General features: G+C 41.4%; 1 protein-coding gene across 1 annotated transcript; it reads left to right on the top strand.

The window, feature by feature from the left end:
- The first annotated feature begins 468 nt into the window (after nucleotides 1-468).
- LOC140231537 (uncharacterized) lies at nucleotides 469-17,731 on the top strand. The gene is made up of 3 exons (XM_072311672.1): nucleotides 469-846; nucleotides 13,995-14,331; nucleotides 14,807-17,731. The coding sequence occupies exons 1-3, from the start codon at nucleotides 759-761 to the stop codon at nucleotides 15,075-15,077; spliced, it is 696 nt and encodes a 231-aa protein (XP_072167773.1). The 5' UTR covers nucleotides 469-758; the 3' UTR covers nucleotides 15,078-17,731.
- The last annotated feature ends 910 nt before the right edge of the window (nucleotides 17,732-18,641 follow it).

The following is an 18,641-nucleotide window of genomic DNA, read 5'->3' as shown; positions in this document are numbered from 1 at the left end:
CTCACAATCCTGGTATTAGTGGTATTTCCCCTATAGGAAAAAGAGAGAAAAAGGATGTTTTAGGCAAAAAGCAATCGGTAAAGCCAGAATAACGCAAGAAGTGCAAGTACGTCCCGGGGCACTGACCAGAGAAAAGGAACACACACTCACGTATTATAAATGAACGTCTTCTCCACGCTGAGCTAGTTCACCCAAAGTTTATGTTTACATCATGAATCATTGGACCGCAAAACAAAAACACTGCCGTAACTCATTCTGAAAGGTGGGCGTGTCAGGAGGTGGGGACGCGCGATTAGAGCCTCGTCTGATTCGTCAAATCCTCGCACCACTTTTGACAACCCGCCAATCAAGTGACGGCAAACCCGGCGCTGACTGAAGATGTGACAGACCGTGGACGAAAGCGGAATAACGCATGTGAATAAAAGAGGGGGAAAATACGATATCTCATATATACACATTGACGATCGCTTCAAACAAGCAGTATATCCTATGATCAAACGAGAAACGCTGACGCGACCAAGGGCTGAATTATCGCGAATTTTCGACTCCTAACAGCTCCAGCAGTGAAGTTTTCATACTCGTTACAATATTAATGCTACAAATAGCAATCCAAGCCAGCATACATTCATACTGCCTATTCGACGAAACGGTCAGAAGAAAGAAAAGACTACGATAAACATTAGACTTCACGTGGGCTGACCCGAGCAACTGCAGTATTACCAACTTTCTTCTCTTGGGAGCGAAAATAGTCATCAATCATGAAATCGAGCGCCGTACCAGTCCTGTTGGTGGTGTTGTCGTTCTTCAGCTTCAGCATGGCAGTTCTCAACGTCGACCCTTTGCAAGGTAAGCCATTTTACTTACTCACATCGTAGTCAAAGATACGACTTTCACGAGGAGTTGGTGTAACCAGGGAGGTGGAAAGCCACCTCCCTGGTGTAACCATGCTGTCGCTCCATGGTGTGCATTTGGAGATCGCGTTATTCAAGTGAGAATAGATAAATTTTGCGATAGGAGCTATTTCCTTTTCCTATACTTTAGTCCTTATCACGTGATTTATGGTTTGTGATGACAGCTTTTCCTGTGAATGCTATCACCTCCTCATCCACATGTTTGCTTATTTCTATTGCAACCATAACAACGATCAAAATAGTCAAACACACTAAACAACGAGCAAATGATTCACCAGCGAAACTTTGAAAGAGGGCAAAAACTGTTTCAGTTTCATGTCGCTATTATATCATACATTGTATCACACTAATTGGCCACCTAACATGTGGTAACGTAAAAACAAATAAAGTAAAAAATTAATCACGAGATAACATATAGAGACCACCACTTCCTCAAATGATTCTCTATGTCTTTCTTTCTTTTGAGCTTCCTCATCGAAAACTTGTTGCGTACACGTGTTCAATTCAAATGAGTCATCATGTAGAGGCATACTCGATTATAACATGAACCATTGCACGGCTCATCATTGGCTCACCCTCCCCTCGCCCCCGCCCCTCCCTCTCCGAAGGGGAAAGAGGGGCGGGGGGGGGGGGGGAGGGATGAGAGAATGGAATTATTTCTCGGAAACGTCATATTTGGGTATTTGGTCAGTATAAACCTATGAACATATTAAAATACAAATAAAAGTGCATGTGGCGGTCTGCCCTCAGAGCAGAGAATTCTTTCTTGAGGTAAGTAACGTGAGCCGATCGCGTCACTTTCAATTATCGGTCTCCAGCCGTCACAAACCATAAACAATTGTGATGACGGGAAGAGGTCAAAATTGTGAGTTTCACTTTTCCCTACAGAGTTGAGGTCAGAGGTGATTTGTGGTTGTCTTTGATGTTGGTTTGTGTGTGTGTTTTGAGGGGGGTTTTTTTTCAGTTGAAAGTAGTTGAGTTCTCCTGGAAAAATACTAGGGGTCTTCCCGGTGTTCCCAGAAATGCCACGTGATCAGGCCTGTTCCGCGAATTGATTTAGCCATTTCTTATTTAGGTGGGTCGCTGCGATTGTTGATAGGGTTCCTCGCGAAGAATATTGCAGCTCAAAACAAACAAACAAATAAACAAAAAAGAAAAAAACCCAAATCAAACGCAGTTTGCGATGGGGCAGTAGCCTCGCAGGTCATACTCTTGTGTTCGAATCCTCATTTACTCACCAAGCCGTGTTTCTGACAGCAGGGCTGGAATTTTACAGTGTCTCCATGCACAATAGGGAAAGAGAGCGAGATAGAGTTAAAGGAACATTTCGCTACGTTTCCGGAATGAAAAGGCAGATTATGGAGATACACTTGCTGTCCTTTTTTTTTAAAACAAATAACCCCTCAAATTGTGTTTTTTATTTGCTAATAAGATTGTAATTCGACTGTTAAAATTCTTTACAGTGGAAAAGTTAGCAGATCAAAATTTTCTTTACTGTTTATATAGGGCCTGCATAAACATTACATCCCATCCCCCTCCTCCCCCCCCCCCCCCCCCACACACACACAGAATCTTTGGAATATGATTTGTATCATGCCATTCTCGACTATACCAGCGTGAATACTTACTTTTCTTGTGAAGGAAACTTTTGATGAGTGATTTTTTTTTGTTGTTGTTTAGTCATAGGATTTATTGTACAATAATCATTTGATAAATAAGCCGTCTAATACCTGTGTATAAAGAGAGAGCTTCACACTTGTAATTATCTTGTCTCGCCAAAGAACGATTAAAGACAAATCTCGAACTATTGCAGGAAGAAATGCATTGAAGGGATGCCGTCATGGTATGGTTTTGGTTGAGATGGAGATTCAGGCTTTAACTTTTTGTGAGATAATTAGAAACCACTTGTAGGTCCTATATAAAATATTAAAGAGCATACAATTCTAAGAGGAATTCATAGTTTATCTGATGAAGATCGGTTTTGAAATTTGAAATGGATGAGATATTCAAAAACAAAGTAAAACAAAGTGGTCCTAAAGGCGGGTCCCACGTTTCAGTAGGTCCACTTTGTTTTTAGACATCTCAGCCATTTCAAAGCCGATTTTCATCAAATGACTTTGAATTCCTCTCAGAATTATATGCTCTTCAATATTTCATATTAAAAGTGGTTCATAATCATCTCACTAAGAGATAAAAGCTGATTGATTCCCTATCTCAACCAAAACTGTACCCATCCCTTTAAACTATATATAGCCTTGCTTCTCGTAAGTCCGCCACTGTTCGCTTCACTTTCTCTCCTATAGTTCCACGTCAGAAGAGTAGAAACCACTGGCATATTCCCATCATAACCCCCACCCTTTGCCCCCCCCCCCCCAAAAAAAAAAAACCAACCAAACAAACAGAAAAAAAAACCAACAAAAAAACAAACTTCAAAAACAATCAAATAGATACGCGCGTAGAGAAACAACAAAAACCCACAACAAAATACTAAATCCTCTACACCGATAATGGACATATTAAAACGAAAAACCTCCCACGGTCATGGTATAGAGTCGGAAATGATTTACGTCATTCGCTGTATACGCCCACCGGTGACCTCTAACCTCTAGCAGATAGCAGGTGTGTTAATTGCTACAATGTCATCATGCACATGTACTAAGAAATAGGCATCACTTCTGTAATGGTCCAATCCCTTCTGACTGTTTATGTTGTCAAGAAGAATTACTCCTGTGCCAGTCACTCATCGCTCCCCAACTTCTGTCCCAGATGTTGGCAGGCACGACTAAAAGTTCGAGGGACGTGACATTCCTCAATGGAACGTTATATCATGGAGCTATGGTGTGATATGTTTCATGAATTGATATCAACATCAGGTATCTGTAAGCAGGGAGGTGGAAGATGAACTTCATCTCTTCCCACCTCCGTGGTATGAGGGATTGAGAGTATCCTTGTTCCTTTTTAGCTCACCTGAGCCAAAGGCTCAAGTGAGCTATTGCGATCGCCCTTCGTCCGGCGTCCGTCGTGCGTCGTGCGTCGTCCGTCGTGCGTCGTCCGTCGTGCGTAAACTTTTTACATTTTCATCTTCTTCTTGAAAACCCCAAGACCAATTTTCATCAAACTTGGCAGGTAGCATCCCTAGGGGCTTAGGAACTCAATTTGTTAAAATGGGCACCATGCCCCACCCAGGGGGCCCCCAGGGGGGCCCAACCCCCCAAAAATTATGGAATCTTTAAAAATCTTCTTCTCTAGAACCAGAAGTGATAGAGCTAAGTTAATACTATGAGTTAGTACATTGATGACTGTAGTTTCAAGTTTGTTCATGGCAGAATCAGGGGTGCCCCCCTTGCGACCCAGGGGAGGGGGGGGGGGGGGATGGGGAGGGGTCCTAATAGGGCCTAAATTGTACATTTTCATCTTGTTCTTGAGAACCCCATGACCCATTTTCACCAAACTTGGCAGGTAGCATCCCTAGGGGGTTAGGATCTCATTTTGTTACAATGGGCACCATGCCCCACCCAGGGGCCCCCCAAAATGAAGGAATCTTTACAAAACTTCTCTAGAATCTGAAGTGATAGAGCTAAGATAATACTATGAGTGAGTACATTAATGACTGTAGTTTCAAGTTTGTTCATAGCAGATCCAGGGGTGCCCCTCTTGGGGGCAGGGGGGGGGGGGGGGTTGGGAAGGTCCAAATGGGGGCCTGAATTGTACATTTTCATCTTCTTCCTGAAAACCTCATGATGGATTTTCGTCAAACTTGGCAGGTAGCATCCCTAGGGGGTCAGGATCTCAATTTATCAAAGTGGGCACCATGCCCCACCCAGTGGGCCCCAGGGGGCTCCAATCCCCCCAAATTAAGGAATCTTAAAAAATTTGGGCCCTTATTGTACATTTTCATCTTCTACTTGAGAATGCCTGGTCAAATTTTAGTAGAGCTGTGAATAATTTAAATTAGTGACTGCGTGAAAGGTGAACTTGCGATACTCAGGTGAGCGCTAGACCCGCGGGTCTCTTGTTCTTCCATAGGGTAGACCTAGAGGAAATACCACGATCACTTCCTCAAGCATGGAGCTCATGCTCCAAGACGTCCTCATTAATACGAGAGAAATAGATGATAAAAGTTGCATCGTATTCTGAGAATTCATACACCACTCTGTATCATTGTGGCTGCTCACTCTCTACCCCCTCCCCCCCCCCAAAAAAAAGGAGTGAAAATGTTGAAAATGTTGAAAGAGTGAATAACGGAATAGAGTGAGGTTAGACTAAAGTGAAATTGGAGTGAATTTTTAGTGAAGATGTTTATTATCGCTTATTTCGGAGTGACCTCAGGGATCACTCAAAAAGTGATTCCTGAGGTCACTCCAAAATAAATGAAAAAAAAAAATCACTTGACAATACTTGACATAGGGGTTATATTGTATCACAATGTGTCTCCATGGGAACAGGACCTATGCAGAATATCTCAAAACTTTGTCCCATATACTTAATATTTTTTCTGCTATTTTCTTTAGGTTACTTGGATCTACCCACAAAAAAAAACCCAAACATTCTGCCGATGACATCACCTGTCGATCAATGCTACATTACTGATTCGATTAACAAAAATCACTGGAACTCGGTGGAAGGCACTTTCCCCTGAACCTACTATAATTTCCATGCTATTAAACACGTCTTTTTTTATCATAAGTGGTCAAGCCTATTGAAAAATGCAAGTTTATATGGCCAGATTAGGGGAAGGTGTATTCCAATGTCTTCTTTAATCACATTGGAAATGGAACAGTGATTGATAGAAAATGTTATAAACTCTTTGTATGGATGATATATATATATTTTTTTTTGGGGGGGGGGGGGCGGATCCAGGCAGGGAGGTGAAAGAGGCTCTCTTCCACCTCCCTGATCCAAGTGATCTGCGGAAAAGCAATAAAACATTACACAGTCATGTATGACACATATTTAGATATTTTATTGGCCACACAAGTGGCTCTCAGGATATTAAAAATCAACACAAGTAACGTTTTTGCATTGCACAGGTCCTTGAAAGAGCAGCGAGTATTACGGTAGTCAGCGGTGAGCAGTTTCCATACCTGCACTCTATGACTAAATGTTGTCAATGCTGAGGTCTGACCACAGCCAGACATACACACTTGAACTTTTACAAGCAATTATAGGTTTTCGAATTGCCCTTTGCTGCCCTCTCGTCATGGCAAACTCGAGTATGGCCAGGTCTGGAAAAAGACTCCAGCACAGGTGTCGATTCGGCGCCTGCTAAGAATCGAGACGATGCATCATAATAGTATAGGGCCTATTCAAAGGCCATTGTGTGTTAGTCCGGCATAAGATAGGGCCCAGCATTGCGGGAGGTGGTGGAGGTCCACAATGACCCGAGGAGGCTATTATTCATCTCGTGTTTTTATACACCAATCGATTGATCCTTATTTCTTCTCCTTGATACAGAAAAGGAAGTAAATAAAGGGATTATAGATGTCGACAGGACGTGGGGGTTAAAAACGATCCAATCAAGACAGGTGGCGTGCAGCATTATAACGGGGTATTGCGATTCGACTCGACAGCGAAGAGAAGGCCGCTTTCTCCTCGGGACTTGTTTTTGTCGTGAAGTGGCAAGGGCTGAGCAAACTATGACCTTTTTAGTTCCAGGGACCATGGACCCTATAAGAACCGGTCCATGCAGGGACGTTGCAACAGCTTGGCACGTCTAACGGCTCTTTTTTCATCCATCGCAAGGCCGTGTAGCACTATACAGTATGTTCCCCTCCCCTCCCCCCCCAAAAAAAAAACAAAAAAACAAACAAACAAACAAACAAACACACAAACAAACAAAAAATCAAAACAAAGCACAACAAAACAATCGGGTTTTTACATTGATGAATTCCAATATGATTAAACTGTCTAATGCTGCTTCTGGGTCTTAAAATATAACACCTTAGCTATATTTTGCAGAAAACCCCACTCAATTTGGTTAAGTGGTCACAGAGAAATGTGGATCGTTGTGGAGCATGTCATAGGTCAGATTCTTCCAAGATTTAGCACTTGGATGCTCTTGGAATTGCATAATGTGTGGACACAACGGACAGAACTTGGAGGGAAGGGATTCCTGACGTGCTCTACAAAACTCATCATTTCTCTTTGACCACTGAGGCAAAATCGGATGGCGTTTTCTGTAAGATGTGGGTATAAGTTATAGTTTCATACCCTGAAACTGTATTTGGATTGAATCACTACTTTTAAAGAAATCATGGCTGAGGGTCCCATTATATATATATATATATATATATATGCATATATATGTATATACACCTGTATATGTATATATATATATATATACAGGTGTATATACATTGTATATATATTTTTTTTTTTTGGGGGGGTGGACATTCGGTACATGCTGTTGATGCTGATTTTGATACCATTGCGTGGGGAGGACGCAATGTGTTCTGGGAGACCACGTGCTCTCTTTCAGGTCACCGTTTCCAATCACATGACACTATAGCGATAGTGCCCCGAAGCGAGCCAGTTAATCTTCTAATACATTTTTCGCTTTGTTTCTTGTTTTTCAAAATTGGAAGTTCTATTGGTTAACTTGTTTTTCAGTATTAAATAAATCCAAATTCTCAGAAGGCACAACAGAGCTTACAATTTGCACAAATCCAAAGAATCCACGTAGATATCGATCATATGATAGTGATATACCATCGAATTTATCACATTGAAATGCCATTAGAGACACTTACTACCAATAGCCGGGGGATGGGTGTTTTCAAATGATTATGGGTCTTTATTATAGCACATGTTCCAACAGATCTGTGCAGATTAAAGATAAAATGGAGTTCCTGTTGAGATGCATTTCACGGAGTGAAACCATGATTCAAAGTATCTAGATATAACTGCATAACTACGTAGTTGGAGAGAATGATCTCGGGGTATGACAGCCTTCAACAAGAATGTAACCCCTGAAATAGCGCTTACAAGCCAATTCCCTACCAAAGTAAATTCGAGAATGTAGCACAATATTATTTAGAAGACATGTAGTTTATGCATAACTCTATTCAACTGGGAGAGTAGGATCAACCTCCCTTGTTCAACTACACAAGACGGGAAGAAGAAACTAGAGAGAGTATAGAAAAAACACCTGTTCTGAGACGGGCATATCTACAACTACCATTAACCCGTTGAGGACGAGAGTCACGCATACTCGGGCGGGTGTCTATGGGAAATGTGTGTTGTATAGCAAAATCACTCCGTCCTCAACGGGTTAAGCAGGGACCAACTAGACTGAAGGGTCAATAAGAGGGAAATATTCGAATCAATTCATCCAATCTCAGAATGTCCGGTCCCGCGAGTGGTAAAGTACATGAAGAGGGAGAGAGAGAGAGAGAGAGAGTAGTGCAAAGTACGTTCTGTATCTTATGTAGAAGATGGTCATGATAGAATGGAATATTAAGTCTAGACAATTATCTCTCGATACATCCGAAGCTCTCAGGTGCGTAAAATGATAAGGTAGATTCTGTGGTCGCACAGCATTTCCTGTTTAGCAGTGAATGACAATTAACAGTAATGTCATCTCCACTTTGAACACTGACTCATACCCCGATATCCTGCTCTTCTGTTTGGAAAGAGCTCGCCCTGGACCTCCAGTTCCACCTTCATAGTACCAGGGAGGTGGCATTTCCACCTCCCTGCTGGTACCCTCCTAGATATACCAGGCTCTGTATCTTGAGATGACACATGACCAATCAAACACCAAACCTGGAAAGGTGCTGGAGAAAACGTTAACGCCAACGGCATGTTGGAGATGTAATTATATCAGATGGATCAAGCTGTCCTCTTGGAGGCGTCCTGCTCGTTGTTGACCCCGCTCCTGATTCAAGGTCAATGGAAGGGGTGAGGGGGTCAGGGCGCTGTACCCTGGGAAATACAGGGGCAATCCACTCTGCCTGCGTGCCAGCTCCGGAGATGTTTTCGAAAAAATATCCACCAAACAACAGGATCGACCGTTTATCCCATCGTGGGCTTATACATCCGACTGCTTTTCGCATCAGTCAGTTACGATGCGGCTAATGGAGCAACGGTTCTGTGGTAACATCCGGGGATGACTTGGGCCTAAATATTTCTTGCTCATCTAACCTGAAATAGACCTTTACACTGGATCTGCTCGGGTAGGAAAGTATGTGGCAGTTAACAGGTGTGTTTTCCAAACACATGAGAACAATACAGACCCTAACTTCAAGAGGTCGAAGCGAGAAACCTGCAAAACGAAGGGATCAATAGGCGGTGGCAGCTTATCAACAGAACATTATTATGTTTTCGCGTCACATATTGTAAGATATTATATACCCAAGGTGTAGGCCTATACAGGACAAGAGCCCGGGTTTTCTGTACGGATCCATAATACTTGAATTGAGTGATATTCGTATAAGGAAGGCAGATTACAAGAGAGAGAGAGAGAGAGAGAGAGAATTAGAGAAGTTTCAATACTTCCTCCCCTCCCATAAAGTCATTTAAGTATGGATTGGCGCGTAACTATACAACCGGGGAAGTGTTGGAGAGACATATGCTCCATGCCTCCAGTCATGGAGTTACAATGTTTAGTACATGTACATTTAATTTACACTGTAATTTCATTTCGTTTTATTTCATTTCCAACACATACGATTACAACCTTTGAATACACATCATAACATAACAATGCAATGAAAAACAAACTATGAACAGTGATGCAATTTTGTAAATTTCAAGACAAATACCAAAAACAAAACAAAAAATGTAGGTGCCTACATGTAACTCCATGCTCCAACCATGGAGCTACATACAACATTTCTCCATGGTATGGTAGAACTCAGCGGGGCTCCAAACGTGGTTATCACAATGTTGGCACTGACCATGTGACTATGTGTGGTATTTGGGTGATCATGACTATTGTGTTTAAATATGTTTTGACAAACAGGTTGAAGATATGAGGAGCGCTCGTAAATAACCTGTCGAGAATAATAGGGCTCCCAGTGGGGCAAACGAGCAATGTGATACTTGATGCGTCGCGTATCTGCCATATGGGAGATGACCAGGTACGTCGACCATCACAATATTGAAATAATCATGTGTATAAATAGAATGTTAGTCGTGGTATTGCACCAATCTCGAATAATCCCATGGACCATTGGATGAGTTACCTTCATTGCCTCCGTGATGTATGTTTTATCTGATGGTATACAGTGGACTCCTGTTTTAACGAAGTCCTCGGGACTGGCAGTTTTCTTCGAAATTTCGTTATTACCGAGCTAATAAACAATAAAAAACAGAACGGCTCTGTTGCGGCCTGTATTTTGTTTCGTTGTAACCGGATTGTTACAACCGTGTTCGTTAAAGCGGGAGTGCACTGTTCCATGCTGACTAGAAACGGAATTGCCTACACTCAATCCATCATCACCCTGCTTGAAGTACATTAACATTAAATATTGGAAGGATTTATGGCTTTGTACCAACGGTTTGAGAATAATGGACTTCTCATATATTTATAGCTGGTCTGATCAAGAAGGTACTGCTTGTAAGCGAGCTCGCCTAGTACTTCTTTGGTTTGATCACACTGATATACGCATAAACGTCGCTCACACACATACATATTATCATTATCATATGTATATTATTACACATTATTATGTGATACCATAATATTATTATGGTACATAATAATGACATATACATGTATGTGTGTGTATGTACCTGCATATATATGTATATACATGAATATGTTCATGTATGTATAAATTTATGAAGAGGGATAAGAGAAAAACACGTGAATTTGACAGCAGCAAGAGGGAGACAAGCGCCCATCATTCTTTGCCTTTCTGGGTCAAAGGTCGGCTCCGCGTCACCGGGTACGCTGGTGCCCCCCTCCATCAGGATTGAAATTGATGATAATCCATTGGTAATGGGTAAATAAATGGAGCGGCTAACTGGGCCGAGAAAACCTGGTGGCAAGAAACTGAATGAAGGAAAGAGCAAGACTTGGCAAGAGGAGCCAACTCCCATGCAGAGCCGAAATGCCAATCGCTGTTGGGCCCGCTATCATTTTGATAAATTGAATCAGGCAAATATGCGAGATCTTCTCCAAATGTTAAGATTAAAATTACGAGTATTATCGTTCTTGGGACCCTGGGTGGAAGAAAGATAATAATATTGATGATAATGATGATAAAACATTCTCTCGTTTCAATGCGAGATATGTGTTTATTCACAAAAGACTCCAATCATGAAGAAAATGTGCGGAATTTCCCAGAGGTCATCATGTTGAACCTGGGGGGGGGGGGGTAAGAAAAGGAGACATTTGCAGGGCTGACATGTTTACTTTGGGAGTTCCAGTGAAAATGCAACGTAACGCTCCTTTTACGTGCAAATTTTCACTGATGTGAGAAAAAGGACTGCAAAAGAGGAGTAACTGGGCAAGGGAAAGCCTAAGGGTGCGTTTATATTTTTTTTTTGGGGGGGGGGGGGTGGGGGGAACATAATCAGGCTTTTGAGACACATTTAGTTCAAAGCACGGGTGCATCTCGACTCATTTTGACATGAACGCGTTTCAAAACGCTGATTCTAAAAAAAAGGTGCGTTCTCTATCTCTATCAACGCGTTTTACAGCGAAGCATAAACTCAAAATCACGTATAGACCTTTATTCTGATGTCATCTCAACGCCTTTCCGGTTAACGCAAAGTAGATACGTATGCTCAGCAGCTCGCTGCAGCACGAGTTTATAGTTTTTCAGCAATGCGCAGTGCTTGTTCGCGAAATCGTCTCTTTTTCGAGCTCGAAAGAATTATGTATTGTTTAAAAAATATATTTATGTAAAATAGATATTCTTGTTTTAGAAATAGAAACAGTACACCCATGAACTGCATTTTGGATCAGTTTTGGATCAGTGTATCCAAACGCTGATTCCGCCTTCGCGAATTGAGCATGTTGAAACGCACCCTTAAACAGAACACGTGTTCTTTTAAAGGACTTTCAAAGGTGTAAAATTGCAATAAACCTTACACTTCTTAGACCCCCCCCCCCCCGCGTTACCTTTCTCTAAGCCTTAAAAGTTTGACCGGATAGATGAAAATGGTTGTGGAGTATCACACGGATATTGGTCTCACTCACATATGCAAATTAGATGACGAAACGATTTCATCTGCCCATAAACCATATCCTCCAATCCGCTTCCACACTTGTCTTCACTAAATTTCCTGTCTGGATGTGGATTTCATTCCAACAGCGTAAAAGTTGTAATGACGTACCAAGCATGGGCGGGGTTGAACTTGCCAGATTATTGACTTTTCTCGTCAAGTTTTACTGTGTTCAAAGTGTACAGAGTACTTGTATTATGTATGGAATTTCAGTACTCTGTTTAAGACACTCAAGAAAGAATGAGTGTGTACTCGTATAGGTCGCTCTAATAGACTGATACATGTATGTGCTGTACTTTGTGGACACACCCTATTTGGGATGAGACCGGAAATCCTCTTCCATAAAATGAACATCCGCAGGGTGTTTCGACCGCTAGGAAGCGGAAAAGAGTCCACAGTTGGCTACCACAGCTTGCCCCGTCTGTCGATTGAAATAATACGACGTGTCTAGGTCGTGTAATCCTGCCTCTTACACAATCTGTTGAGGTGATGCTGGATGAGCATTTTTTCCCTTTAACACAGTCTAAAGTTTGTCCGGTCGTTTACTCATACAGCATCAAAAACCACGTACTATCTATTTACTATACTATTTTATTTTGAATCTTTATCATAAATTGCTTGTATTTCTCAAAGCCAGGAAAAGAGTTGTTTTTACAATTTGAGCCTTTTTCTTTTTGAAGTATACTTTGTGGAAAAGTGCTAGCCTATTGGAAGAGTGCGTTTAAATTGCTGATTGTTATACTCAGTCTTACGTACCTTGAGTAGCATCTTCAGAGTATACACTGGTGTACCGGAGGGCTCCTCCTCCGCCACCACCATTACCCCAAGCAATGCTGGTATGCCCAACAGGGTATCACACACCTCCTTGATATTACCCGTCACTGTAGCTTTGAGGGACATCTTGGGCAAAACACTGTCCCGAGGATGTTAGCCGACAAGACCGACCAGGGTTCGCATCATTTATTTCAAAGTCTTTTCCCCTTTACCATAGTGCTTTTTATGCAGAGGACAGTGTTTCACGTTCAGTACAGAAACAATGAACCTGACGTCAACACCGAATTACAGCTAAAAAATATCACTAATATTCTGTTTGGGCAAATCACTAGTATAATTATATGTATGTGTAGGTACCTATGTATCAAGTCTCGATGCTAACCTTTTCTTTTGGTGCCCCGAAATTAATTTCTTGTGGCACCTCCCTTTATATATATATATATATATATATATGATTATTATGTATGTGTAAAATATTTGAAAACAAACACAGAGTCACGCAGGGAATATGAAAAAGAGCGCGAATGAGTTCCACTGGAACAGGGCGAAATAGCTGTGAAAACACCATCATTGATATACAGTAGATCATCTTAGGTATCATATCCATACATAATGAATAACGTACATAGACACAGATCATTACAGTAATAGGTCAAGAATAAGGGCGGGAGAAAAAGATGTCATTACTTCTGCATGTATAGTATAGTATGGCAATATAACGTGGTAATTCTTTCATTAAAGGGATGGTACAGTATTGGAGGAGATCAGAATTGGGCTTTTAACTTTTTGCAAGATACCAAGATAACACTTATGATATTGTACAGAGCATACCATTTTAAGAGGAAATCAAAGTTTATTTGATGAAAATCGGGTATTGTATGATTGAAACCTCCAAAAACAAAGTAAAATAAAGCGATCGTAATAAAGTGTGGGTCCCACACTTTATTAGAATTGCTCTTTTTAGAATATCTCAGCCATTTCAAAGCCAATTTTCATTAAATAAACGTTGAATTCCTCATAGAATTACATGCTCTTTCATATTTCATAAGAGGTTTCTCATTATCTCACCAAAAATGTTAGAAACCTGAAATTAGGTCTCAACCAAACCTATACAATCCTTTTAATGTCTTCCAGAATTTTTGATGAGGGAGAGGATGAGGGCTGAGGAGTCGCAGCAGAGGGTGCAGCTGATACCGGAGAGCAACGAACAAACTCACGCGGCTGCTGAGGCATCAAACTTCATGTCTGGAAGCGGAGAGGGGCCAGAGAACGCCCTCAACAGTCTTCCCTTCTCCGACCGCAAGCCAACACCGCCCACCAAAGCTCCAAGCAGCAGCCTCAGTGAAATGTTCTCCACGAAGCGTCCACGACTTCCCGAAACGCGCAACACGTGTTGCGTGCTCGGCGCCAAGGCTGGCAGAAATGGCCACCTCTGCAATCCGGAGCACTACCGGCGCCAGATGCTCATGAGGTACGTTATTGGCAGAAGAGATTCAGTTTGGGTGCTAAGTTGCAATCGGCCGCATAATCCATGGCCCAGGGCTTCCGAGTGAACCTACCCAAGTACCATACATGTTGGACAAACATCTTATTTTGTCCAGGAGTAACAGTGCTGGCGCGTGGTGTTTGAAGATTTAAACATTCGCTGTTGCATATTGTGTTCGTCGTCCCGCTGACGATAAGATGTGCCAGAACTTTGGGATTCGAAATGCTCGTGTCACTGAGTTGCACGGTTTCGGAGGTTGGTTTTTGTTGTTGTTTTACCTTCTGTTATCATTCTGGAATGGAGAGAAATCTCCGTTTTAAACTGTGAATTCCGTAGGACTCGAGATAAAGCCAACAAAAGTGCAGCAAAAATTTTACAATTTGCTTTACAGTTATTGTTGAGTGAGTGTGATTGTTTGTCTTTTCTCAATAATGTATTGTCGTCGCGTTTCCTTTTGCAGGCATGATCTGAACCGGCCTGGCAACTTCAAAGTCTCTAGAGTTGATCCTCAACGTTACGTGGATATTCGGCAGTACAGCAAGTGCGTCTCGGGTGCCCTCCCGCGGCTGGCCGACGAGTTTCAGCGCTGCTGCAAGGAAGCCTACATCGATACCCTGGACTTCGACTCCAGCGAGCAGCCATTCATGCTCGAGCTCCCGTTCGGATTGGACGGCCTGTCAAAGCCGAGGAAACCTTCGCGAACACACCACAAGACACACGTGAAAGCGTAAATTGAGTTGCCGTCATGTCCCGTGAACAGACACGTTCACCAGTTGCACGAGTGTGAATGTATACCGGTGTGAATGTGGTCGGGATTGGTGTGAAGTGTGTGAGAGCGGTTCAGACTGATGTAAAGCGTGTCTGGACTGGCATGTAGTGTGACTCAGACTGGGTCCCATTACCAAAAAAAGGAAAAAAAAAAGAAAAGAAAAAACGACTCTGACGACCATTGTGCTGGTCAGATGATGATCCAACAGATTACGAGTATAAATGATTATGATTAAGTTCTAATTATACAGATAATAAATTTCTTTTATTTATGAGTTTTTTGAGAATATAAGCGTGTGGGTTTCTTATGTACCACGTAGATTGTTTCTTGGATGAATTTGGGCCTGATAAATAACTTAGCAAATTGGCGTTTGGACCAGTATGTTCTGTTCTTCCTCAGGATGATTACGCTGTTGGTGAATAGCGTACAGCACTAACCACCCCCTCCCCCACCCCCCCCCCCAAAAAAAAAAAAAACACCTCACACATACTTCCCCTATTGAGGGTTGCATGTCACGAGGCAGAATCCACACCGTAAAAGAGTGGTACCTGATTTTGACCTATCCTAGTAATATGACTAATTGGCCATTCCAAGCCCAAACCTCTCTTCCTGTGTGTCGGATGCGGTCCCGAATGAACCTGAGCTAAATGTGTGCGGGATGGTTACGGTTGGCTGTAGGCCCTACACTTTCCCGGGTCGTCATCAAGTATGGGAGTATGGTATGCAACTGACCTGATGGAGATCGCTGTCTTGGGGGTTGGTGTCATGGTGAATCTCCTCCAGACCCTTTCTGATTCTTTGTTTATGCCGGTGTTTAGACTGTCACAAGACAGCCCCCTCCCCTTCCAAAAAAGACAGAAAGATTATGTAATAACAACAGTAGTAATAACATATATTGCGAATTTATATTACGCAGTTTCTATAAGAATATATACTCAATGCGCATAACAGTCTCATACTAAGTGATGTATAATGTAATCAAAATAAAAGAAAGGCAAACAAATTCATATACAAATAACATAAATCAAATTTTAACTGGAAATATCCCCGGTTTTTTTCTTTTTTTTTTTTAATGCTCGTTTGTTTTTTTTCGAGGTGTCCAAATTCTCAGGCTCAGGTATTTTGTAATGTTCAATGAGGAATTGTTTTGATCTTCTCGTTTGATTTAAACTAAGTCGTGATTACGCATGCGTGTTTGTATACCCACATGTATGACTAAATGGCTTTTTGTGTGTAATGGTGTTAGAGTAATTCGTTGTGAAATTAGGCTGTATGTGAGTATACAAAGTTGCCTCTCGGAGCACAAAGCGATGAGCTGTGATGTGAGATAGTGATCGCTCGTTAGTTGGCAGTGAGGAAAACCAAGAGAAAATAAGATTATATGTTAATCATCTTAAAGGGAGGGATAAGTGGTTTCTAATTATCTTGCAAAACGTTAAAAACTGAATCCTCATATCAACCAAAGTACATGTGTATACCATTCCTTTAAATAAACAACGAAGAAGAGTACGAGGTTATCTCCTGATAAAGTAGGGAATCATGTTTGTTTTTTTATGTGTTTAGAAAGTCAAAGCATTCCGGAGACAATGTACATATTATCTGTCGATTTTCGCCCACTCAGAGCGAGATATATACCACTGTGGCCTCCAGGTTAACGACGATACGCTAAAAGCGCGTGACAGACCAAGACGGGAAACGGAAATTGCACCTATCATTGAACCCTCTGAATGTGGGTGACCTTTTTATGATTCGAATCTCTCTCTCTCTCTCTCTCTCTTCACTGAAACACCGTTTTGGTGTTGGTTTGTTTGATTGTATTTTCCCCCTCCAAAACTGTTGGTACGGATTCGTGCAAAATGCACTGTTATATCTTTCCGTCGATTAGCATGTAGATGTACAATAATTTGCATTCCCCTGCATGTGACTGAAGAACATTAAATTTTGATGAGGCACCAACTCGCGTCATAGTATCAGTGCCTAAAATGTCCCCAAAGAGTTAAATCTGGGTGCGCATTAGAGTTGTTGACTATACATGTACCATTTTGTGTCGTACTTTCACTCCGAATTTTCCCTTGTGATAGGAAAGCACTGAACGAGAACATTCCGAGATATTGAATGAAGAGTTTGACCGCAAAACGAGCTGTGTTACAGTTAAGTTGAGATATTTATATACGATTGCTCAGCTGCTAAACACAAACAAAGGAAATGATCAGAAAACATGGGATATTTGTAATTATAACTTCAAGAATATTCCTTGTGATGTTACAACTGAAGTATGTATCACTGGAAAGGGTTTATTTCGTTCTATCTGATGATGGACTTACTTCAAATTGCTTAAAAATGAAGGTTAGCCCATTTTGTAACCAAACTCTTTGAATGTTGTGGTGTACTTGAAAGTAGAGGTCGCTCTAACTAAAAAAATGTAGCATAGCGACTAAGCACGGAAACTCGAGAAATTTGAGGAGCAATATATTGCCAGTATTATGTTTTTCATTGTATCTATATTTGATTATTTGGTATGTGGTACACATATAACATTATGCCCTAAGCATTGACTGTACTTATTACTGTGCGCTGGCGTGTGTATGTGTGTGATGTTTGTGTTTGTGTGTGTGTGTGTGTCCGTTAAAACGTTTTCTTTTTGTCAATGTTTTGTATTTCATCATCTCTGTATTTCTATTGTATTGAATAAATATATAAATGTGCATTTCTATCGAAAGGTGGACATTTGTGATGGCTTCGCCCCTGTGTCTGATTTCAATAATAATGTACCCTACAGTGGTGAATCTGTACGATGTGAAAAAAGGAGAGAAAACAACACTTTTTCAGTATAATTTGGGCACAATACACTTACCATAATATATCATAATAAGAGAGTATCACAGTGAGATGCAATAGGAATTTTTTGCTGATCGTATAAACACAAAGTATGCACTGAGTAATTTTCAAACCCTGTCTAACTTAGGCTACAATAATAGTACTAATAAATCATCGCGATGTTGAAAAGTGCATGAATACTACATTGTATATAAAGAGCGTATCCAGCGACGGTTTAGCTGTGTACCAGCAGACAAACCCGTGACACATACACACACAAATACAAATTTTAAAAAAAGAAGAAGATAAAAATCCTGTGAAGTATTGCACGACATTCATGATGAAGTGTATATTAATCATTTTGTCAAACTGCTGTTGCCGAATATTCGTCTTCAAAAGTTCATGTAGTTCCGCAAAGAAACGAAGCCCCAAACCGCTCTGACCCACAAGGTCCAACTCCTCGAGGCATTGACCCCTGAAAACAAAGTTTGAAACCCCAAGCCTAAGGCCAAGGCCAAAGCTCGACACAATAACGGAGGGGGGGGGGGGGGGGGGAGATGAAATGAATCATTCAACGACGGTGTTTCGTAGAAAAACATAACACATTTTTTCTTTCTCTCCTGAACGCAATGAGTCGCACACAACAAAATATCAGAACGCTGCCATGGTCGTGCAGGTCGATACACATGACTGTATTTGCCTAAAAGAA

Source organism: Diadema setosum, chromosome 8 (genome assembly GCF_964275005.1).
Source record: "Diadema setosum chromosome 8, eeDiaSeto1, whole genome shotgun sequence".
Classification (NCBI taxonomy): Eukaryota; Metazoa; Echinodermata; class Echinoidea; order Diadematoida; family Diadematidae; genus Diadema; species Diadema setosum.
Note: the sequence above shows the minus strand (reverse complement) of the source record. Positions and strands in the feature narration are given on the sequence as shown.